The following is a 24,144-nucleotide window of genomic DNA, read 5'->3' as shown; positions in this document are numbered from 1 at the left end:
CAACAGCACATGAAATTCCTAAAATTAATTAAATTAATGCAAAATAAAAAAATTTAAGAATATAAAAATAAATAATAAAAAAGGTCATTCAATATATTAATAAATACTATAATAGCATATAAATAATACTAAAATTATACTGAAAATCACAATCACTACTGCAAATGAGAAAATGATTAGGCCATAAATATTTTTTGTAATGAAACAGTTTTCTACATTTGTTTATAAAATATAAAATAAAAAAATAAAATATGTATGTTGTAGATGTTTGTTTAAACATAAATCACAAGTGCTGAAAATATGTCTTACTGGACCTTGATCTTCTCAATGCAGTCACTCATAGATGAGGCTTTCACACACACCAGAGGATCTGATTTTATGCTAAGAGCCCACTGCTCACATTTCTTCTGTTCAGCATGACTTATACAGCACCACCTCACCACACTGTCCTCCAGTGAGCTGCCTAACCACACACACACACACACACACACACACACACACACACACACACACACACACACACACACACATTAAAGTCTAAGTTTTTCATTCCCAAGATTACGGTAATAGGTACAGAGGGAAAGCAATCTTTCACCTTCATGTCCAAGGCCCTTGAGCAAGGCCACATAGTCCAGTCCCAGAACCTGGCTCATATCCATGTCTTCCATCAGAACTGATAATTTCTCAGTCACATCTTTGAAAAGAAGGTCACTCCCACCGTAGGATGCGGATTCAAACAGCTGGAAGCGCTGACGCTCCCTTCCCCTCCAACCAAATAAAATCTTCAAAAGAAAACACCAAAAAAAAAATAAATTGAAATCTGAAAACCTATCAGTACTTTCTGCCAAGATACCAATAACATTATTAAGGAACATCTGCAAGAACCTGAGGTCAACTTGAGCCTGAGAGGACCATCATTCTGTTCGTTAAACGGATAGTTCACCCAAAAATGTAAATTCTGTTATCATTTATTTACCCTCAAGTCATTTCAAAACTGCATGATTTGCCTTCTTCTGCGGAAATACAACATTTTCAAGATTGTTGGTAACCAAACAGTTTTGGTGACCATTGACTTGTGTGGACAACAAAACACAGACATTATCAAAATATCTTCTTTTGTGTTCCACAGAAGAACAATTTTATACAGCTTTGGAACAACATGAGGGTGACTAATTTATGACAGAAATTTCATTTTTTCCCCTTGTACTGTAAGACCTGGGTTTGTGTCAGGTTAGAGATTGTAAGTAATAAACAATATGTTAGTAGTACTTATGCTTTAATTTGACCGTAATGTGCCCTACATAGACAACACTTTGTATCTTTTTTCATTTGCTCTTTGTTCAGAAAATAAACAAAAAGAGATTTTGGTATTAACATTTTACAGCACTGGTCTGTCAGATCAGACACTCTTATGCACCAGTTTTGGGTTCCAACACAAAACATACCTGGGCAGTGACCAAGAACTTCCGAGCAATTTTACGGGTGTTCATTCGTGTGACCACACCCTCTCCAGGGCCTCGTCCAAGGTTACAATTTCTAAAACTGCTGAGGGGAGCATGAGTTCCATCTATACATAACAGTCTGAACTCATCTTTCTCACTTTCTGTTTAGGAAAAAAAAAAACTATAAGCCAGGATAAAAAAAACTGAAATTTGAAAGAGAGGAAAAAGCAGTTCATCACAAATAGGATTTAATCATTAGTTCATCCACATTGTAAAAGCATAAATGTTTGTGGAAGAGTGCATTATTGGGTTAACCATCAATGCTGTCCAGAGCTGTGTGATCCACAAAGGCTACATCGCCTGCCTGTGACTGTAAACATCTACAAGAAAAAGAATGGATACTGTAAGACCCTCCTGGTAACTTGGCAGTGACTCACTGATACAGGTGTAAATAAGAATATTTTAACCTGAGTGCTCCTTGGTTGTGGTAGAATGGTTCACTGTGAGACGTCTCACAATGGAAATTTTTCTGACGAATGTATGACCTTTGACCCTGGCACAAGGAACAAAGGCTGGTTGCCATTGTAGTTGCTCCAGGCACACAGCTGGCATTGAAGAAAACACTAACCGCTGACAAAATAGTCAAAATATGAGCAGTAGGAATAGTCATAGATATTTTTGAAAACTTTGTTTGCTTTGGGAGAACATGACGGAATACTTTCGATGCTATGAACCGGATTACCAAGCGACTGGAAATACATAAACAACAACAACAAAAATCTGGGAAATTGCTTCTAACTGATTTCATTCCATCAACATTTTCTGGACTAATCCTTTAGAGACTGTTGTATAGAGTGTTGTTTTAATATTATTTATATACTAATACAGTACTTATTAATATTTTGAAATAGCTTTTATGTTTTTATATTTAAAATTTTAGTTAAAAGGAATAGTTGACAAAAATGCTGAAAATTTGCTGAAAATTTACTCTAGATAGTAAATTTTACCATCATAAAAATCCATAAGTAATACACACAACACTCCAGTCCACCAATTAACATCTTGTGAAGCAAAAAGCAGCGTGTTTGTGAGAAACAAATCCATCATTAACATGTTTTAACTTTAAATCATCTCTTGTGGCCAAAATATGAGTCCATAATAATACTTCTTCCAGTGGAAAAAGTCCATCCCCCTTTTGGTTCACAAGACATTAAATGATGGACTAGAGTCATGTGGATTATTATTGTGACTCTCATTCTGACAGCATCTATTCACTGCAGAGGATCCATTGGTGAGCAAGTGACGCAATGCTAAATTTCTCCAAATCGATGAAGAACCAAACTCCTATACAGTGGAGATCAAAATTAGAGAACAACCTACAATTTCCTAAATTTCAAGGTCACTGCTTAGTCCTATTTGAAATGATCCTAACAGGAGTAGAATGGCAGTTTTTAATCATATTTCATAAATTAATTGTATTCTGAAGCACAGAGCAACTCATTGAAAGGTGGAGGAGGAAGTGTCATGCTTTGGGGGATGTTTTGTGCAGCAGGAGTTGGGACTCTTATACAGATACATGGCAAGTGAATGCAAATGTTTATCAGAACCTCCTTCAGCAACATGCAGTTCCTTCCCTGCAAGCATCTCCCAATCAGCCTGCAATTTGTGAGCAAGACAATGTCCCCATTACACAGCAAAAAGGATAAAGCAGTTCCATGAAGATGAAAACACTGAAATAATGAAATGGCCACCGAAGAACAATTTTATACAGCTTTGGAACAACATGAGGGTGACTAATTTATGACAGAAATTTCATTTTTTCCCCTTGTACTGTAAGACCTGGGTTTGTGTCAGGTTAGAGATTGTAAGTAATAAACAATATGTTAGTAGTACTTATGCTTTAATTTGACCGTAATGTGCCCTACATAGACAACACTTTGTATCTTTTTTCATTTGCTCTTTGTTCAGAAAATAAACAAAAAGAGATTTTGGTATTAACATTTTACAGCACTGGTCTGTCAGATCAGACACTCTTATGCACCAGTTTTGGGTTCCAACACAAAACATACCTGGGCAGTGACCAAGAACTTCCGAGCAATTTTACGGGTGTTCATTCGTGTGACCACACCCTCTCCAGGGCCTCGTCCAAGGTTACAATTTCTAAAACTGCTGAGGGGAGCATGAGTTCCATCTATACATAACAGTCTGAACTCATCTTTCTCACTTTCTGTTTAGGAAAAAAAAAAACTATAAGCCAGGATAAAAAAAACTGAAATTTGAAAGAGAGGAAAAAGCAGTTCATCACAAATAGGATTTAATCATTAGTTCATCCACATTGTAAAAGCATAAATGTTTGTGGAAGAGTGCATTATTGGGTTAACCATCAATGCTGTCCAGAGCTGTGTGATCCACAAAGGCTACATCGCCTGCCTGTGACTGTAAACATCTACAAGAAAAAGAATGGATACTGTAAGACCCTCCTGGTAACTTGGCAGTGACTCACTGATACAGGTGTAAATAAGAATATTTTAACCTGAGTGCTCCTTGGTTGTGGTAGAATGGTTCACTGTGAGACGTCTCACAATGGAAATTTTTCTGACGAATGTATGACCTTTGACCCTGGCACAAGGAACAAAGGCTGGTTGCCATTGTAGTTGCTCCAGGCACACAGCTGGCATTGAAGAAAACACTAACCGCTGACAAAATAGTCAAAATATGAGCAGTAGGAATAGTCATAGATATTTTTGAAAACTTTGTTTGCTTTGGGAGAACATGACGGAATACTTTCGATGCTATGAACCGGATTACCAAGCGACTGGAAATACATAAACAACAACAACAAAAATCTGGGAAATTGCTTCTAACTGATTTCATTCCATCAACATTTTCTGGACTAATCCTTTAGAGACTGTTGTATAGAGTGTTGTTTTAATATTATTTATATACTAATACAGTACTTATTAATATTTTGAAATAGCTTTTATGTTTTTATATTTAAAATTTTAGTTAAAAGGAATAGTTGACAAAAATGCTGAAAATTTGCTGAAAATTTACTCTAGATAGTAAATTTTACCATCATAAAAATCCATAAGTAATACACACAACACTCCAGTCCACCAATTAACATCTTGTGAAGCAAAAAGCAGCGTGTTTGTGAGAAACAAATCCATCATTAACATGTTTTAACTTTAAATCATCTCTTGTGGCCAAAATATGAGTCCATTATAATACTTCTTCCAGTGGAACATGTGGATTATTATTGTGACTCTCATTCTGACAGCATCTATTCACTGCAGAGGATCCATTGGTGAGCAAGTGACGCAATGCTAAATTTCTCCAAATCGATGAAGAACCAAACTCCTATACAGTGGAGATCAAAATTAGAGAACAACCTACAATTTCCTAAATTTCAAGGTCACTGCTTAGTCCTATTTGAAATGATCCTAACAGGAGTAGAATGGCAGTTTTTAATCATATTTCATAAATTAATTGTATTCTGAAGCACAGAGCAACTCATTGAAAGGTGGAGGAGGAAGTGTCATGCTTTGGGGGATGTTTTGTGCAGCAGGAGTTGGGACTCTTATACAGATACATGGCAAGTGAATGCAAATGTTTATCAGAACCTCCTTCAGCAACATGCAGTTCCTTCCCTGCAAGCATCTCCCAATCAGCCTGCAATTTGTGAGCAAGACAATGTCCCCATTACACAGCAAAAAGGATAAAGCAGTTCCATGAAGATGAAAACACTGAAATAATGAAATGGCCACCCAGAGTCCTGATCTAAACCCAACTGAAAAATCCTTGGTGACAAAGTTATGACTAGGAAACCTACTACAGTTACTGTACTATGCAAAAGACTGGAAGAAGAGTGGACCAAGTTCACACCAGCGCAGTCTGAGAAACTAGCGATGTCCTGCGGCCGCAGATGTGCTGAAGTCATTCAAAGCAATAAAATTTTAGTTAAAAGGAATAGTTGACAAAAATGCTGAAAATTTGCTGAAAATTTACTCTAGATAGTAAATTTTACCATCATAAAAATCCATAAGTAATACACACAACACTCCAGTCCACCAATTAACATCTTGTGAAGCAAAAAGCAGCGTGTTTGTGAGAAACAAATCCATCATTAACATGTTTTAACTTTAAATCATCTCTTGTGGCCAAAATATGAGTCCATAATAATACTTCTTCCAGTGGAAAAAGTCCATCCCCCTTTTGGTTCACAAGACATTAAATGATGGACTAGAGTCATGTGGATTATTATTGTGACTCTCATTCTGACAGCATCTATTCACTGCAGAGGATCCATTGGTGAGCAAGTGACGCAATGCTAAATTTCTCCAAATCGATGAAGAACCAAACTCCTATACAGTGGAGATCAAAATTAGAGAACAACCTACAATTTCCTAAATTTCAAGGTCACTGCTTAGTCCTATTTGAAATGATCCTAACAGGAGTAGAATGGCAGTTTTTAATCGTATTTCATAAATTAATTGTATTCTGAAGCACAGTATAAAAAACTTAAATGAAATATTTGAAAAAGAACTCTGATCAAAATTAAATGAACACTTACAGATACCTCCAAATTATTGGTGTTAATCTGGCACCTGGTGCTAATTTCCTTCATTATATGACAAACCCTATTTAACTAGCAGCATTCCTCTAATTTTCGCTGAGATTTCAAGATGGTGGGCCGCTCTGGTGACTGAACCCTTGCAACAGGAGGCGGTCTAGATGAAGGCCAAAGGGATGACCCTTTCAGCCATTGCAAGAGAAGTTGGTCGTTCCAAATCTGTGATTTCTAGAATATTGCAGTTTTACAAAAACACTGAACCCCGAGGGCATAAAGAAGTCATTGAAAGGTGGAGGAGGAAGTGTCATGCTTTGGGGGATGTTTTGTGCAGCAGGAGTTGGGACTCTTATACAGATACATGGCAGGTGAATGCAAATGTTTATCAGAACCTCCTTCAGCAACATGCAGTTCCTTCCCTGCAAGCATCTCCCAATCAGCCTGCAATTTGTGAGCAAGACAATGTCCCCATCACACAGCAAAAAGGATAAAGCAGTTCCTTGAAGATGAAAACACTGAAATAATGAAATGGCCGCCCAGAGTCCTGATCTAAACCCAACTGAAAAATCCTTGGTGACAAAGTTATGACTAGGAAACCTACTACAGTTACTGTACTATGCAAAAGACTGGAAGAAGAGTGGACCAAGTTCACACCAGCTAAATTAATTGTATTCTGAAGCACAGTATAAAAAACTTAAATGAAATATTTGAAAAAGAACTCTGATCAAAATTAAATGAACACTTACAGATACCTCCAAATTATTGGTGTTAATCTGGCACCTGGTGCTAATTTCCTTCATTATATGACAAACCCTATTTAACTAGCAGCATTCCTCTAATTTTCGCTGAGATTTCAAGATGGTGGGCCGCTCTGGTGACTGAACCCTTGCAACAGGAGGCGGTCTAGATGAAGGCCAAAGGGATGACCCTTTCAGCCATTGCAAGAGAAGTTGGTCGTTCCAAATCTGTGATTTCTAGAATATTGCAGTTTTACAAAAACACAAATTCATTCAAGTCCCCCAAAAAGGCTGGTCGTCCACGTAAGACAAATGCACGAGAAGACAGGATAATGCGGAGACTCTCAATGGGGAATCGGTTCAACACTGCAGCTGGAATTGCTCGCTGAAAAGGGCATGGATCAGTCTCGGCATGTTTAAAAGACAGACAGACTGAAAACACACTCAGCAGTGACCAAGCCTGTCATCAGCAGAGAGAATCAAAAGCAAGACTAAACTTTGCTGAGGAGCATGTTGTGTGGAGAGCGGAGAACTGGATCCTGCGGCCGCAGATGTGCTGAAGTCATTCAAAGCAAGGGCCTCTACAATTCCTACTAATTTCTGACAGCTGTAACCCTCCAAACTTTTAGTTATAATCTTCTTTCGTGCTACAGTGGGTACTGTTCTCTAATTCTGATCACTGTCTTTTGCATAAAATAAACATTTTTGTTGAAATGCCTTGGTTATTTTGTCAAACATGTTAGTATAACAGTGGTATACCTACAGCTAATAATCATTCAAATTCTCTAATTTTGATCTCCACAGTACATCTTGAATGGCCTGAGGGGGAGTAAATTTTCTAAAAGCTATTGCTTTTTTATATTAACATTTTTAATTTCTTTTTTATTTTGGTTTTAGTAATTTTAGTACTTCAACTTAAAATTATTTTATTTCAGTTAGTTGTCAAGACAATAAAAAAAAAAAAAAAGCATTTTCCATGTTTAATAGTTTGAGCTTTAGGTAACACTACCACTGGTTATATATAACTTGTGATTGGTCGTCTTACCCTGACTGAGGGGCTCATCCTCTGCCCAGGGCAGGAGGTTTCGAGAAAGGAGATGTCCCAAAGGGAGACTCCAACCTGCAGTCCAGCGAGCTCCACTATGACAACTCCTACTGCCCCGCAAAGAGCGCATATCTAAAGTACTGCTGTTCCTCACCACAGCAACTGCAAGAATACATCCACCTATGAAATGAGGGGGGAGACAAAGTGAAAAAGGAACATATTTACATGTTACTGCTTGCAAAGTCTGAGGCATATGACCTACAAGACAGCATAAATGGAGCAAGAACTGAAACTACATTAGGTGTTTGTATGATACCATCTCTGTAGATCTCCTTTGCAACTACTGTGAGTCCGAACTGTTTTACTGCAGAGTATACCTCTCCAGCATCCAAAGTCACAAGGTCAGCTTTATTATCCTGACAAGAGAGGATAACAGAACATAAAGCATTTACTTTTATGTCCCAGGGGTTGATTTGAAACAGATTTCAGCTTGTGCAATATCATATGTAACCCACCCGTATCTTATTAATGCAGTCAGCAGTGCCATAAGCTTTCACACATGAGAGACGGCCAAATGCTGTGACAGCTGCAAGTGGAAGGACAGCGACCAGAGCTTTGGCCAGCTCAGCACACTTCCTCTGCTCCGGCTCCGAGACTGTACACCAGCGCATCTTCTTCCCTAAATGCAGATATGCAGGCATACAGAACAGTGATAATAGGTCACAAATAAAATGGGTTTCACAAATAAATGTTTATTTATTTATTTTCGTGAGGAGTCTTTCAAATGAAAATATTTACAATTGTGGTTTGTCACAAACACATCTCTTTGTATGTATTTGTGGACCAAAAATTATTTATTTGGAAATATGAAACAACTCTTCTAACCCATAAAAATCCCACGGTCAACAAAATATACATAGTTGTCATTACTTAGGTATACTGTTTTATATGTCATAAATATCGCAAAAATGTTTAACGTTCTGTAAGTTAAGGCACGTATAGAAAAAATGCATAGACCTCTCTTTTACAATTATTTGCACACTGATAATTTTCTAAACGATTTTATATGTAGGCCAGTTTTATAATACGGTCCCTACTAATATTGTCTTGTAAAAAATAAAATAAAATTTAAAATAAATAAATAATATATTTATGGGTGCAACATTGCTAATGAAAAATTCTGGCAGAGGTCCAGCAACTTTCTCTTCACCAAACGTTTATGTTTATCCCCTAATAACTCTAAAATGCGTTAAAAACTAAACTATAAACACATTACTGATCATTTAAAATGCTAATAATGATGAAATGCATGTAAAGAATACAACTGGAAAAGGCAAGCGTTAATCATTTGCAGCTTTTGTTAGTTTTAGCAAATGCGCACTTACCCCAGCTGGTGATGGAGCACAGCAGTAAGATAACAATTACGCTCACTCGCTTCATCATAGTAACAGATTCTGCTCTGGGGAAATGAATCACAGTCTGCATCGAGTCCTGCGGAGACGTTTCAGTGAAACAGGCATGTCGCCTACTGAAGATCTCACTGTCTAGGTTTGCGTCAGTCTGAAAGAAAAAAACCCTGTACTGGGCAAGCGGGTGTTTTCAAAGCGAATAGTTCTTATAATAAATGCGCGCATATGGAAAACATTACACTGGAACTCTTATGTCACGTGGAACATTCTCGTCCAGGCATCCTTCCTTGCTTGGCGTTGTATGGCATTTCCAGAAAGCGCCTTTTGTTCGGAATTGTGTTAGTATTAAATGCTACTGGACTTACTCCACTGAATCAGCAACGCAGTCCATGTGATCGTCCAAATTATGATTCCAAGTTTAAGATCCAACATTCCAACGTCACAGCCAACTAAATTTTACTCAGGTAGGCTACCCAGTTTGTTAGGATGTCAAGATAAATAAGCAATTTTAAAACATCAAAATATAGGATTTAATGCTTTATTTAAAAAGAAATACATATTTACAACAGTGTCTTTGAATAAATACAATGTCATCTGAAACGTTTTCTGGCATAAAGTTGGCATCATATAATATAGACTTATTTTTGGACTTATATTCCATACTTAGTGGGTGTTTTTGTATTAACATTGGAGGGTAGTAGTTGGCTCTGGATGGTGTTAACTCTGGCAGCATAGCGAATCATGGTGGGTTTCTGTTTGCTTAATCTCAAAGATAGAGAAGAAATGCGACTCTCAAGCTGCAAAGAAATATCACATGAAATCATTATTAAAATTATTCTGAAAATTAAATAAATGAATAAAACCAGAGATTAACAAACAGCTACTGTCTCACATGAGTAAAAAAAAATTTTTTTTATAAATTTTTTTTTACAACCAATGGTCTTATATCCATAAACACCACACAAAATCCATTATACCTCTACGGGTGTAATGACAAGTATAAACATTTTATTCTAAATTTAAGCTACTTAAATGACTAAAATAACATTAGATTTAAAGAATGTCTATTACAATTCATATTATAATATTTCCAATATGGCATATCATAAGCAAAAGCTAGGTTTTATGCAATCTCTAAGCTTTATATAGTGACACTACACACAGCTGGCTTTGAGCATCTTAGATTTATGTTTATGTCAATTCTCTAAAAATATGTGCGTTAAATGTAAACCACCAGTGTTCTCTGTGTGATAGTGCAGCTTGAGGAACCAAGAATGTTTCCTCATACTGTTCTTTGTTAATTTCTTACTGTACGTTTAAAGACATGAATGCGTGTATGACTGAATGTAGGAGAGAAAGAGAAAGATACATGGATACCTCAGTTAACTCCTTTAAAATGCTTTCTCGTTCCTCCGTTTCTCCCTCAATGCCTGTTGTTTCGAGCCAGTTACTCAAGACCTTTTGGAGCTTACGCCATGTCCTACACACACACACAAACTGGTTTCACTATATTAGTGAAGACATCTCATTTGGTGCAATGTTTTTTTTTTTTATATGAAGCTGAAGATATTTGTTAAACCCCTTTTGTTAGATCACAAAATGGAAATGCAAAACATTCCTTTCTCTCTAACATGTGCAGAATAGAATCCAAGTATTTTCTCCTCATTAGTCTCTCAAACGTAGCAGAAACAGCTATTAACACCAAAGGCCTAGTTTCCTTTGTGTTTGCTAGAATAAATAACCACTTTAATATGTTGATTCAGTCAAACTACTGCTGGACAGTCAATTCACACTTCTTCAAAACAGCTCCAGTCTGAAAACGGATTTGTAATGTAGATTTGGGACTTTTACTGCAGGATCATTTTAGCTTTCTGTTTAGCTGTCTGTTATATGCTATATATAAACCACTATATATGGATTGAAGACTGAATTTATTTTATATATTGGATTAATTAATAATTAATCAGAATTATAATAGAACTAATTAATAGTTATAATAATTTATTTAATAATAAATAATTATAAATGCTGTATAGTCATCCTATTCAAAGCCAGATTTACTTACTGTAGCTGTTTTCTGTCTTGCTGGAATTGGTGCATTTCCAGTCTAATATCTAGTAGTTCTTTTGTGAGATTTTCAGTTTTCTCCACATCTACAGTCTCATCTTCCTCATTCTCCTCTTCCTGTTCAGGTATTGTCTCATGCACACCTATGGCAGGGACAAATAATACGCATAAAATGGTCTTTCAATATGTTACTGAACCTCAGACTAGTGAAATGAAGCTCTCTTCAAATTAGGGCTGGGAAATATAGCCAAAAAAATTATCACAATAACATTTTTCAAATCAGTCAATATCGACAATTATCACAATAAATTTCAAATCTTTAATTCTTTCAAGCTTAGAGGCAGATTTTTGCTCTTAAAGTGTTAGTTCACCCAAAAATGAAAATTTGGCCATAAATGACTCACCCTGAAGTCATCCTAGGTGTATATGACTTTCTTCTTTCAGACAAATCCAGTGGGAGTTATATAAAAAATTGTCTTTGATCTTTCAAGCTGTTTAATAGCACTCAGTGGGGGTTGCATGCATCAGTCCAAAAGAAGTTAAATAAAAAGCGCCCATCCATAAAAAAAAAAGTCTCTCACACGGCTCCGGGGGGTGAACAAAGGCGGTAGTGAATCGATGTGTTTTTGTAAGAAAAATATCCATATTCAAAACGTAATAATCACTTTAATGTAGCTTGCGCTCACTGTTGTACACTGGAAGCAGTTCCAGGCGGATGATGTATGTGTTCAGCGCTGCGCATGTGCCGGTGAGTCTCGCGAAAACCAACTTTTGTTAACAGGAGCAAAGGAAGCAAAGTTTCCTTACTTTAGCAAAGGAAAACCAGTCTCCTCTTGGCTTATATCGAAATCCTCAGACATTCTTCTTTACAAATCCTCGTTTTGTACTTCTAATAAGTGACCATTGTTTTGTTTTGATCTCTCCGCTGCGTTTCCGCATTCATCACTTCTGAGCGGCGTATGCGCAAAGCCGACCTCATACGTCATTCCCTCGGAGCTGCTTCCGTGTACAACAGTGAGCGCAAGCTACATTAAAGTGATTATTACCTTTTGAATATGGATATTTTTCTTACAAAAACACATCGATTTGCTACAGGAGGCCTTTGTTCACCCCCCGGAGCCGTGTGAGACACTTTATTTTATTTTTATGGATGGACGAATTTAAATGAGAAGATTTAACTTCTTTTGGACTGATGCATGCAACACCCACTGCGTGGCATTAAACAGCTTGAAAGATCAAAGACAATTTTTAATATAACGTCGACTGGATTCGTCTGAAAGAAGAAAGTCATATACACCTAGGATGACTTGAGGGGGAGTAATTCATGGGCTAATTTTCATTTTTGTGTGAACTAACCCTTTAAGTTAAAGTTGAAACCTGACTGTTAACTGTGGTTTTAAACTACTCTTAGTGGTCAGAACATGACAAACACTTCACGATTTTGAATTCTACACTTTCAGTCATTTTTCCTTGACAAAATAAATATCTTAATAGAAAAATGTATTTCTTAGTTTCTGCATTTTCTAATGAGTGATATTGTTTCAAATCATGAAACATTTCAATCATTGTTTCAATCATTGTCAGCGCTGTTTCATCTGTTTTTAAACTACTTTAAATCACAGAGTCATTTGTGTTCTTTGCTGAATTCAAGCACTTCACTCTGGATCTCACAGCGCTGTTTAGCACTTATCAGCGAGTAAACACATCTGCTCTAATGAGCTCACTCTGTGCTGCAGTTTGAACTCTGAGCAGAGCGGATAAATGGTCCGTATAGCGCGGTTTAAATGAGTCACACGGTTTCGTTCCACTTTTGCCGTATAAGCATTATATCCAACATTTACCGAACTCTTGTTGTTATCGTTTTATCAAGAAAAATGATATCACAATGATTATCATTATCGTTTTATCGCCCAGCCCTACTTCATATTATGAAAGACTACCTGTTTTTACCTTGTGTTAGGAGAGGGCTGGAAGTGAAATGCATAGAATGTAGTGGAAGCTCCTGATCTTTTAAGCTTTTTTGCTGTAAAAAAGAAAAGTGCATAATTCATACAATGTAACAGTCTTTAAGGAACGGTTAGCTGATTCAAATAAAGAATTGGCAATGCACATTTAAGCCAAAATACGAAGCTACAAAACAAAAACACCAGTAAGTAACCGAATAAATAGGAACTGCTAGGGGGAAAAAAGTAACATTATACAAAAGCATTCAAACAAGTGTTCTCTAACAGCATCGATGCTTACCTTGCCATGTGCTAAAGAGACAGTAAATGAAGACGGAGGAAGCAGTATGTCCTGGCCATGACTGGCGATATATCCAGGAGGGCCAGGTTTGAAGGGGAGGACCTTTGTTTGTCGCACCATTCCAGGTGACTCCGGTGGGTTGTGGGTCAAATGGACTGAGGGTAACAGAGAAGTCTCCCTTACAGACACCCTCTGACTACTGGAACACCATAGAGAAAGGTAGATGTTCATTAGTATGTGAACATATTTATAAAACAAATTATTGCGACTTTAGGTTTGGCGAATACTATACCTGCTGATCTTGAAGTCACGTGGCAGAGGTTTGACTGGGAGCTGCAGCAGGTCATCTGGTCTCCTCGGTTGCAATCTAGATGCTCGAACTGACCACCTGATAACAGAACAGGACGATTCAATTACCTCAAGAAAGGTCAATCAGATTAATTTCCCTCGTTTTTTAAAAATCTCAATCAAATTTGTAATAATTAAAACAGAATTTGATGTTTTATCATACACTATATTTTCATATGTGTTTTACAATTAACTAATTACACAATAAATTATAGAAGCTTGTAGTAGATTTAACTACTAACAACTAACTACTTAACCAACATAAACAAATAAAATCAGAATTAACATCTGCAATAAGAATGACTTTACTCACAGCTGACTGATGATGGAATGTTTCTGCCTCTGCTCTGCTGCTTGGCTGCTGATTGGACAGGGGGTGGTGATGTGGGTGTGGTCTTCCGGCAGAAAAAAAGACACACTCTTCTTGGGGTGGCTGTCTATTTTACCCTTGACAGGCTTACACAGTGCCCGCTGCTTCCATCGTATGGCACAGCGCCTTACCATTTCCTGCAGGTGTCGACAGCTCTGTATGTGATACAGATTGCTTAATATTAATGCAAACACATAAACAAATCTGTGCTCTACAGACTACAGACTGAAATGCACAAATATATAGTAACTATGACAACAGCACCTGTTCATAGCTGTGCTGGGCAATATTAGTTGAGAAAGCACTCATGTGTGCTGTGTGTGTGAGGATGTGTGTGACACCCTCTCTCAACAGTTCATCTCTGTAAAACTGAGCTGCCTCAGTCAAACGCTTCTGTTTTCTCTGACGCCCTGCAATCCAGAACCGCCACACGCAAAACACCTGAAAACATACAGACCAAACTGTATGAAATTATGCGGTTGCAGGAAACATGAATTATCAGTAATAAGTGGTGCATGACTTGGCATTACCTTGGCCTGGAGGTTGAGGGACCAATGCCAAAGGGCAGTCTCAGTTTTCTCTGCTTCTATTCTTCTGCTCTGCAGCTGTATGTCGAAAAACAGTAAACCTCAGACAGAAAATACTATATAAAAACTTCAAAGAGACAATAACAATCAATCATAAGTAGCTGCAGCTCAAAAAAAGGAAATGAGGCAATGTAAGCATCTCCAACTACTGCATAGTAAGTGACGCTATAATAAAGCTTTAATGTCACAACTACAGCTATATTTAATAAAAAAACAGGCTGTGCTATATTGTGAGACTTTTAGTGAAAAAATTTGCTTAATATTTACATTAAGTGCCATTTGTTAACAAGAAGATGAGGCAAAGAGTTTCCTGTCATTTTAGCGCAGCTAGAATGTTGTATTGACAAATCAGCATCCAGGATTATTTCATAACCTTCAAATATGACTGAACACTTTGCTAAACCAAAACTCACCTGTGTTCTCCAGCAGACAAAAAAGTGCTGACAAATCCTCAACCTGTGAAGCTCAATGCTTCTCTTCTTCATTACCTAAAACACATCCAAGTGAAAAAAATAAATAAATAAATAAATATATATATATATATATATATATATATATATATACACAAATATATAATATACAAAAGATATATATATATATAATATATCTCTCTATATATATATATATATATATAAATAAGAATGGACTTTTATGAAATGTATACAGATATGGAGGCTTGGACAGGCACCTGATAAGTTTTGCGATGCTGAATATTACTGGACCATGTGTTGAGGGTTCTTTTTGCCTGGGTTCTGCTGTAGTGTCTGCTGGCCTTCTCATTCGCCAGTCTCTCATCTTTTACCTCTGTGCTTCGCTCTCTCCATCTTCTCAAAGCCACCTGCACACGAACTAACAGCACAAAAACAACATTGAATAATTTCATCTTTACACAGACTAATAACAGTGATATGTATATAACCAAGGTACATATATCCAGGTGTCTTCGAGCTTGTTTCAGGGCTTCCTCCTGTTGGTGATGGTGAAGATGAGCAGATATGGTTCTTTGTCGCCATGCCAGAAACACCTATCAAACAATTCAAATATTTATTATTTAGTTTATAAATTATAAAACTGTACTTATAAATAAAAGGTGTTATTTTTTACTTCTTATACAGTTATTTTGATATAAGCACCTGAGATAGAAGGTGATTTTGAGAAAAACATTTTGCTCTGTTTTCCTTCTCTCTCTCTTCCATCAACTGTGACACGTTCATCCCCCATGAACAGAACATTCTCCTGTAGAAAAAAATAAATAAACAAGGACAGAATAGATCACATATCTTAAAATATACACTACAAAAAATTTTAATTAATAGGTCATAATAATACCTGACAAGGTGCTGCTGATGCTCCTGGTAACGGCACTCCACATTTCGGCTGATCAATTGAGTCTGCAAATGGTATGACTATACGCATGCATGTACAAACAATGAGTTAATCATCATCTCAGCTATAAGCTTGCTATATACAATTGAAAATACACTACTATAATATAGCAATATATTCAGATAGACTACTGTATACTGTGTCAAAACAAATGTATTCATACCTTCCAAGCTTCTAGAGCATGTCTGAGCAATCTGCTGTTGTAGTGTTTCTCCATTCGTGCAAGTTTCTCTCTCTTCTGTCTTTTGTAATCTACATACTATAAAACAAGCTCATATTTACTTATTTTAGATTCACAATATTTCAAACCAATAATAACAACAACATCAGCATCACATGATTTAAAAAACATTATAAGGTGTTTTCTTAGTGAATAGAGCCAGCTACGTATGCCACTCGTACCTGATGCCAGTCTGCCATGGCTCTTCTCAGACAGCGCTGTCCATAATGATCCTCTGCCTGCTCGAAATGTCTCTGACTGATCAACAAAACACAAAAAAGCTCAAACTTCATCAAAATGCTCTGTGGCTTATTCAGATGTTCTTCCTGTAGTTTACATGATCTGATTACCACCTGGTCTGTATGTTTGCGACGAGGTTTCTCCACTGGTTCAGGGCCTTGCGTAGCAGAGTGTGTTTGTAAAGCGAGTCGGCTGCTGCTTGTTTGAATCTCTCCTCTCTACGCTGAACAGCACCACAGTACCACTTAGACCAGGCACGGGCACAAGACACGTGCTCGGAATGCAACACCGCCTATGAAAAAATTACAATAATATTCTGAAATATTATAACAATAAAAAAAAATGTTTTTAAAAATCTTAGACCAGGCACGGGCACAAGACACGTGCTCGGAATGCAACACTGCCTATGAAAAAATTACAATAATATTCTGAAATATTATAACAATAAAAAAAAATGTTTTTAAAAATATATATATATTTCACAATGTAATTTATTCCTGTGATGACAAAGCTGAATTTTCAGCAGCCATTACTTCAGTCTTCAGTGTCAAACAATCCTTCAGAAATCTTTCTAATATGTGGATTTGGTACATTTCTTCTTATTATCAATGTGGAAAATTAGTGTGCTGCTTAATATTTTTGTGGAAACTTAATGCATCCTAGCTGAATGAAAGTATTATTTTCTTTAAAAAGATATCTCACTGTCCCCAATTTTTTGTGAATGTATATTCATGGATGTCAGCTTACCGTTCTTTCAGCAAGTCTCTGATCTCTCTGTACCTCCAAGTTTCTCCACCAGGTGTAAAATGCCCAACTGCAAGTCTGCTGCCTATATAGAGGACAAATACATGTACATTTTCAGTACAGTACAATACAACACAGACATGGATATCTACATGCACACTATTTTAGCCACAGAAACTTGCCTGTACTGTTGTTCAGCTCTCTCTTTCTGCTCTCGCTTCTCTGTGCTTTGTGCTGCAAACTCCATCCAAGTATTTACACATTGTGGGAAGATATGTCGGGCAAAGCAGGCATCAGCACGTATTTCCAACTCCTATGTAAACACACATATATACAGATTGTTTGATAAAATATTAGAAGCATTTTTAAGGCAAAAATTAGGAAAAGTGCAGTCCACTACCTACTGCAAGTGGCCTATAAGATAATGAGAGTGTGGTGGCTACCTGCATTTGTCTGTGCTCTGTGAGACGTTTTCTCCAACGATGAAAGCAAGATCTCAGCACAGAAAATCTGTTGATTAATAACAACCATTTAAAAGTCTCACAGACCAACTCATGTTTAATAACAACCTAAAATATATAAAGTTTTATGACATGCTTCAAATGAAAAAGCATGAGCAGACTGTTTTGCCAGCAGTGCACATATTAAACTCATTTATATGACTAACTTGAGGTGGGCTTGTGCAACACTCATTCGGGGCTGCAGGCTTCTGTCCTCTGCCTGATCCAAGCGCAAGTGCCAGACTTTCCAACACCTTGCCAGCAACTGAAAAATGTCAAAAATCCATTTCTGGCATTTACACTTTTTACACAAAATTCATAAAAAAATGACTGAAATATAAAAAAAACATAACATTCATATTAATTACTGATAGACTAGGTGACAATAATTGCTCTTTTGAGGATGAGGATGAAGTTTTTAGCATTGAAATTTAGTTTTTATAGTATAATGAACTTTTTTTATTAAAAAAAAAAAAAAATCTAATTTTCACTAATATGTTAAAGGGACAGTTTACCAAAAAATAATATTCTGTTATCTTTTACTCGCCCTCAAGTTGTTCCAAAGCCTGTATAAATTTCTTTCTTCTGCTAAACACAAAAATATATTTTGAAGAATGTGGGTAACCAAAGGTTCTGGACCCCACTGACTTCCATAGTATTTTTTCCACACAACGGAAGTCAATAGGGACTAGTATATTTTTTAATAACCCACATTCCTTTATGAATTTTCTTTTATATTCAACAGAAGAAAGCCAGTCATACAAGTTTAGAACAACTTGAGGGTAAGTAACTGATCACAGAAATTTCATTTTTGGGTGAACTATCCCTCTAATTTTAAGAACAACTCTGTTATGAGTTGTGTTTATGATGTGCATTTGTGTTGTTCATACAATGTGATGATGATGCTGGACACTAATATTCTTGTTGAGATGATGAGTTTTACTTTGAGTGACGTTTAGAGCAAGGCCTCTGAAACCCAACTGCTGTGAAGAAATACAACATCATAATTAAAAAAAAAAAAACAACAAAAATCAGAAAGCTATATAATAAAACTTTAAAAACATTAAAACTTCTAAGGACAAGTACACAACTAACCAGAAGACAGAGTTGTCTGTGATGCATGGCAGTCTTTTCCCTCTTAGCCTTCTGTGAGCACAAACTGACATCTACAAGACAGCTCAGGAAAACAACTGCACTAGGTACCATCATGCTTTCACTAACATTTAATTTCTTCCAGTTTAGAAGTATATGCGAACTATCTGTTTAACTGTGTAAGCAAAGATACAGTGTCTCCAGTGTGAGAACGCCAGCTGCTGGGAGCCGTGCTGGGCCAATTTGTCTGCTCTCTGACCCATGTCTCTCTCAGCACGCCTGGATTGCAGCACATTGTTCCACTGAGACCAAAACTTCTCCAGCACAGCAACACGCCATACATCCTGAGCAACAGCTGCAACAAGGAAGACAAATAAAATAAATGCATAATTGTGACTGATCAGTTTGCCACTGAATCTCAAGTTATAGCAATTAAAAAGTCTTGCATATTAAAAGTTTGGGGTCGTTAAGATTTTTAAACGCTAAAATGTATGCTCATCAAGGCTGCATTCATTTGATCAAAATACAGTAAAAACTAATATCATGAAATATTTAAAAATAAAGTTTTTCTATTTTAATACATTTTAAAATGAAATTTATTCCTGTGATTGCAAAGCTGAATTTTCAGCTGCTATTACTTCAGTCTTCAGTATCACATGATCCTTCAAAAATAATTTAATTATGATTGGCATTTAATAAACATATCTTATTATTATTAATGTTGAAAACAGTTGTGCTGCTTAATATTTTTGTGCAAACCATAATATATTTATTTTTCAGGATTCTTTGATGAATAGAAAGTTCAAAAGAACAGCATTTATTTGAAACAAATATTTATTTGAAATGTCTTCACTGTCACTTTTGACCAATTTATTTGAACAGTAGTATATCTCATAAATATAAAATGAATGGCACCTGTTTTCTTGTTCTTAGCCTGTCTGTTCTCTGTGTGTCTTATCCATCCATGTAGTACATGTCTTAACAGATGAAGACAATAGTGACGGTGAGATTTGGACTCCTTCTCTTTCAGAACACAGGCATGTTTCATCCTGTCTCTCCAGTGCAGCCATGCCTGTGAAGAACAGCAATTTTAGAGATCACAAATTCATCGTACACTTGCATTCACACATGTTCATACTCACTCTGCTCTGTACAGTGTGAGCCCAGTGTTGTAAAGCAAGATCTTCTTGATGATACTTCACATCCCTGTGCTGTAGCGTCATATTCCACACAGTCCAAACCCACCTTTAATGACCAACACATACATAAATGTTTCACAGTAGTAGTTTACTTACAGGCCACTAAAAATAGGCCTTCACTGTGACACCCAGGGATCTTTATATTTGTTTATATTAAATAAACTACTGTTTATATTATATAAATGTACCGTTTTTATACTTTTATTCAGCAACAATGCATAAAAATCGATCAAAAGTGACAGTGAAAACATTTATAATGTTACAAAAGACTTCTATTCTAAATATATACATATGAACTTTCTATTCATCAAAGTTTCTGCAAAATTATTAAGCAGCACAACTTGAAAAGAATACTAATGATATTAATACTAACAAGTGTTTCTTGAGCACCAAATCGGCATATTAGAAGATTTCTGAAGGATCATGTAACACTGAAGACTGGAGTAATGGCTGCTGAAAAATCAGCTTTGCATCACAGAAATAATTTACATTTTAAAATACAGTGGAGATCAAAATTAGAGAACAACCTACAATTTCCTAACTTTCAAGGTCACTGCATAGTCCTATTTGAAGTTATCCTAAAATCAGTAGAAGGCCTGTTTATTTTAAGATATTTCAAAACATACTGAAATACTTTAGCCGTAAAATTTGTCATGGAGCGAAGGCGGAGCGGTGTTTCTGATATCAGTGAGCGAGGAGTGGAGCGGGAGCGGGAAATGGCGAACCCGGAGCAGAGCTAGAGCTGAGTGATTATTAAATGCTCGGAGCGCGAAGGGGAAATTGTTGCCGCTCCACTCCGCTCACATACTCTGGATGAGAGTAAGTTTAATTTATTTGGGTCTAATGGTAAACATTATGTTCGGCGTCAAACTGGGGAAAGACTGAACCCCGAGTGCATAAAGAAGTCATTGAAAGGTGGAGGAGGAAGTGTCATGCTTTGGGGGATGTTTTGTGCAGCAGGAGTTGGGACTCTTATACAGATACATGGCAGGTGAATGCAAATGTTTATAAGAACCTCCTTCAGCAACATGCAGTTCCTTCCCTGCAAGCATCTCCCAATCAGCCTGCAATTTTCATGCAAGACAATGTCCCCATCACACAGCAAAAAGGATAAAGCAGTTCCTTGAAGATGGAAACACTGAAATAATAAAATGGCCGGCCCAGAGTCCTGATCTAAACCCAACTGAAATTCTCTGAAAAATCCTTGGTGACAAAGTTATGACTAGGAAACCCACTATCACTGCGTTTTCCATCAAATAAACGTTTTTGTTGAAATGCCTTGGTTATTTTGTCAAACATAAAATAACAGCTAATAATCCTTCAAATTTTGAGCTATGAAGATTAACAATATTTCAGAAAAAAATTTATAGATTGTTCTCAAAATCGCCACTGTATATTAAAATAGAAAACAGTTATTTTATTATTTTTATAATATAATTTTTTGTATTAATATTTCACTATATTACTGTTTTATTGTATTTTTGATCAAACAAAAGCACCACAACAGAAACAATTAAAATTCTTACAGACTCCAAACTTTTGGACAGTAGTGTACATATATTTCGGTCTAATACTGTTACTTATTTATTCATATACGTAAAATTATATCAACATATTGACTGATTTGTGATTTTTCTCTCAAATATAAAATTATATTGTCATATTCAAGCCTGTTATTTATGTTACACCGTTCCCCTACACCAGGATTGTAACACTGTTAGTTGTGTATCTGGCTGCTTTACTCTTATGAGACTCTGCAATATTTTTCTAACACCACAGAAAAACAGTGCTTACTTTAGTACAGCGAGTCTCTGGTGCTGCACTGCTGCCTCCTGCATGCTGCGTTTCATGCGACACATGTCCAGGTACAGTTCCCAGCCATTCCACACACACCGCAGCTTGTGCTTCGTCTCTGCAGTACAAATATTCAGTTAATAATACCACAACATAATCATCCCCAGTAATGTGAGATGAAACTCTGAAACTTTATTCACATCCTCATTCAACTCTATAAACTAAAATATTAATAAAATAACAGCCTATATACCAAATCTGATTGCAAGTTGCAGTTTTTTCTTTTCTTCCCTCTGGACAGCAACATACTCCTGCCAGGCTTGAAATGTTTTGCTGTACAGCATATACCTAAAATGGGCAGAAATAATACATTGTTAAAAGCGAGGTTTTTTTTAATATAAATTTGTTAATATTTCTATTCAGTAAGGGTGCAATAAATTGATCAAAAATGACAGCAATGAATTATTATTACAAAAGCTTTATATTTCAAATAAATGCCATTCTTTAGAACTTTCTATTCATCAAAAAATCCTGATTTTTTTTTATCACGGCATATTAAGCAGCACAACTGTTTGAGACGAATAAAAAATGTTTCTTGAGCAACAAATCAGCATATTAGAATGATTTCTGAAGGATCACGGGACACTGATGGCTGTAGAAATGGCTGCTGAAAATTCAGCTTTGCCATCAAAGGAATAAATTACATTTTAAAATATATTAAAATAGAAACATGTATTTTAAATTGTAATAATGTTTCACAATATTACAGTTTTTACTGTGTTTTTGGTCAAATAAATGCAGCATTGGTGAGCATAAGAGACTCAACTTACGTATAATGGCAATCTGCCCTTATATTTAGGGTCCATTCCTTTCTTGCATGCCACCACTCATCTTTCCAAGCCCATAAAGTCTTCCTCAAGACCACCTTACAATGATGAGATCTGAAGAGAAAATACTAACTTCATTAAATAAATAAAGAACATCATATATCTTACTGTAGCACTGCAGTACTTCTTTGTGCATGAAGTGAACACATTACCACACTTGACCTGGCTTGTGATGTTGTTATTCGCCCAAATGTCTTCCGAATCCATAAGTGAAGGAACTTCCGAGCAAGATGCCTAAAAACCCAAAGCAAGAGTCACTTTTGAGGACATTCACAACAAGTAAACGAATGGAGGATGCCATTATGGCGTTATTTAAAATGAACAATCTCCTACCTTATCCGCAGCTCTTTAAGTCTACCACCTCGGTTCCAAGTATATCCGACCCGGTACGTGTTTTTCCATATAGGTGTTTTACGTGCCCTGTTCTTTTCAACACCACAAGACAACTGTTTCCCAGCTTTTGGTCTTGTCGTTTGCATCTTTTTAATGCTTTATTCGAGCATACATGACTTTCAGTCAATCAGCGCATTGTCTAGCGGCCGGTGCCTGAACTATACCCGGTTGAAATAAAGTGAACAAAGTAGTTTTTAGGGGTTTGTAGATTTAACTTGAAGCTTTAACGCTCTAGCAGCTCATTAAAAGGCTGTCAACTAAGACTTATCCTACTGACAACAACAACTAACAACAAACCATAACTGCCGCTCCTCTGTTGAATACATTTTCTTCCGGTAAACACGTGTCATAATAAAAGACCTTCCTAAAAGCACTTTGAACATTTTGATAATGCATTTATATTATAATTAATAATAATGCAGCTATGTTACAGTAATATTAACACAGATATTTTTAAATAATTCAGATTTTGAAATGAGTGATTATTGATGCAGCGTTTAGAACTGATCTGTTATGCCTTACTGTACAAAGTATTTTGTCAAATTAATATTGAGGTGCATGGATGTTTAAGTTGTGTTTTTTCATTTATTTTTAAAATGTCACGCAAAAGTCATGACAAGGTTAAGGTCACATACATTAGTCCGTTTCATTTTATTCTGTTTTAATCTTATTAATCTTATAATAATTTGTAATTACATTTTTATTTGTACATTATTAAAATACTGTTGTATTAAAGTGAGGTCTACGTGGTTGACAATAAACTTAAAACAGAATCCATCGTGAACATAATAGAATTTAATCGAATAAATAGCAGGTAAACACTTTTAACTACAGTCAGAATGATGTAAAAAAAAAAAAACATCAAGCAAC

General features: G+C 36.2%; 2 protein-coding genes across 5 annotated transcripts in view; both read right to left on the bottom strand.

The window, feature by feature from the left end:
- The window catches only part of sxph (saxiphilin), a 14,476-nt gene extending 4,789 nt beyond the window's left edge, over window positions 1-9,687 (bottom strand). Inside the window, exons 1-9 of the mRNA XM_016254123.1 lie at window positions 9,180-9,687; window positions 8,310-8,473; window positions 8,111-8,210; window positions 7,795-7,974; window positions 3,976-4,138; window positions 3,824-3,888; window positions 3,512-3,669; window positions 596-782; window positions 315-463 (exon numbers count right to left, since the gene is read on the bottom strand). Of these exons, the coding sequence (XP_016109609.1) occupies window positions 315-463; window positions 596-782; window positions 3,512-3,669; window positions 3,824-3,888; window positions 3,976-4,138; window positions 7,795-7,974; window positions 8,111-8,210; window positions 8,310-8,473; window positions 9,180-9,279 (1,266 nt within the window). The 5' untranslated portion in view covers window positions 9,280-9,687. The remainder of the gene's footprint in view (window positions 1-314; window positions 464-595; window positions 783-3,511; window positions 3,670-3,823; window positions 3,889-3,975; window positions 4,139-7,794; window positions 7,975-8,110; window positions 8,211-8,309; window positions 8,474-9,179) is intronic.
- A 94-nt stretch (window positions 9,688-9,781) lies between these two features.
- Window positions 9,782-23,602, bottom strand: sfi1 (SFI1 centrin binding protein). Of its 4 annotated transcripts, XM_016254113.1 has the most exons (31): window positions 23,215-23,602; window positions 23,044-23,115; window positions 22,825-22,935; window positions 22,248-22,342; window positions 21,995-22,112; window positions 20,144-20,246; window positions 19,917-20,073; window positions 19,195-19,356; window positions 19,005-19,075; window positions 18,800-18,892; window positions 18,077-18,174; window positions 17,853-17,919; window positions 17,592-17,722; window positions 17,413-17,494; window positions 16,779-16,957; window positions 16,608-16,683; window positions 16,369-16,464; window positions 16,149-16,225; window positions 15,953-16,055; window positions 15,747-15,843; window positions 15,508-15,668; window positions 15,233-15,307; window positions 14,763-14,837; window positions 14,497-14,673; window positions 14,176-14,387; window positions 13,807-13,902; window positions 13,515-13,713; window positions 13,221-13,293; window positions 11,269-11,413; window positions 10,581-10,683; window positions 9,782-10,000 (listed from the first exon to the last, which is right to left on the bottom strand). In XM_016254113.1, the coding sequence occupies exons 1-31, from the start codon at window positions 23,358-23,360 to the stop codon at window positions 9,854-9,856; spliced, it is 3,597 nt and encodes a 1,198-aa protein (XP_016109599.1). In that variant the 5' UTR covers window positions 23,361-23,602; the 3' UTR covers window positions 9,782-9,853. The 4 variants fall into 4 exon arrangements, with proteins under 4 accessions (XP_016109599.1, XP_016109597.1, XP_016109598.1 ...); XM_016254111.1 differs by having other exon boundaries at window positions 15,508-15,843; XM_016254112.1 differs by having other exon boundaries at window positions 15,508-15,843; window positions 18,800-18,889.
- Window positions 23,603-24,144: the final 542 nt, after the last annotated feature.

The sequence above is a fragment of the Sinocyclocheilus grahami genome, unplaced genomic scaffold (assembly GCF_001515645.1).
Source record: "Sinocyclocheilus grahami isolate Dianchi unplaced genomic scaffold, SAMN03320097.WGS_v1.1 scaffold1224.1, whole genome shotgun sequence".
NCBI lineage: Eukaryota > Metazoa > Chordata > Actinopteri > Cypriniformes > Cyprinidae > Sinocyclocheilus > Sinocyclocheilus grahami.
Note: the sequence above shows the minus strand (reverse complement) of the source record. Positions and strands in the feature narration are given on the sequence as shown.

Bases quoted from the DNA above. Each gene is read 5' to 3' on its own strand.
- sfi1 (XM_016254111.1), bottom strand. From the start codon at position 23,360: ATGCAAACGACAAGACCAAAAGCTGGGAAACAGTTGTCTTGTGGTGTT. The intron at 16,465-16,607 runs GTACGAGTGGCA...CTTGTTTTATAG, and splicing joins CCATGGCAGACTGGCATCAG to TATGTAGATTACAAAAGACA. The intron at 16,226-16,368 runs GTATGAATACAT...GCATGCGTATAG, and splicing joins ATGCTCTAGAAGCTTGGAAG to TCATACCATTTGCAGACTCA.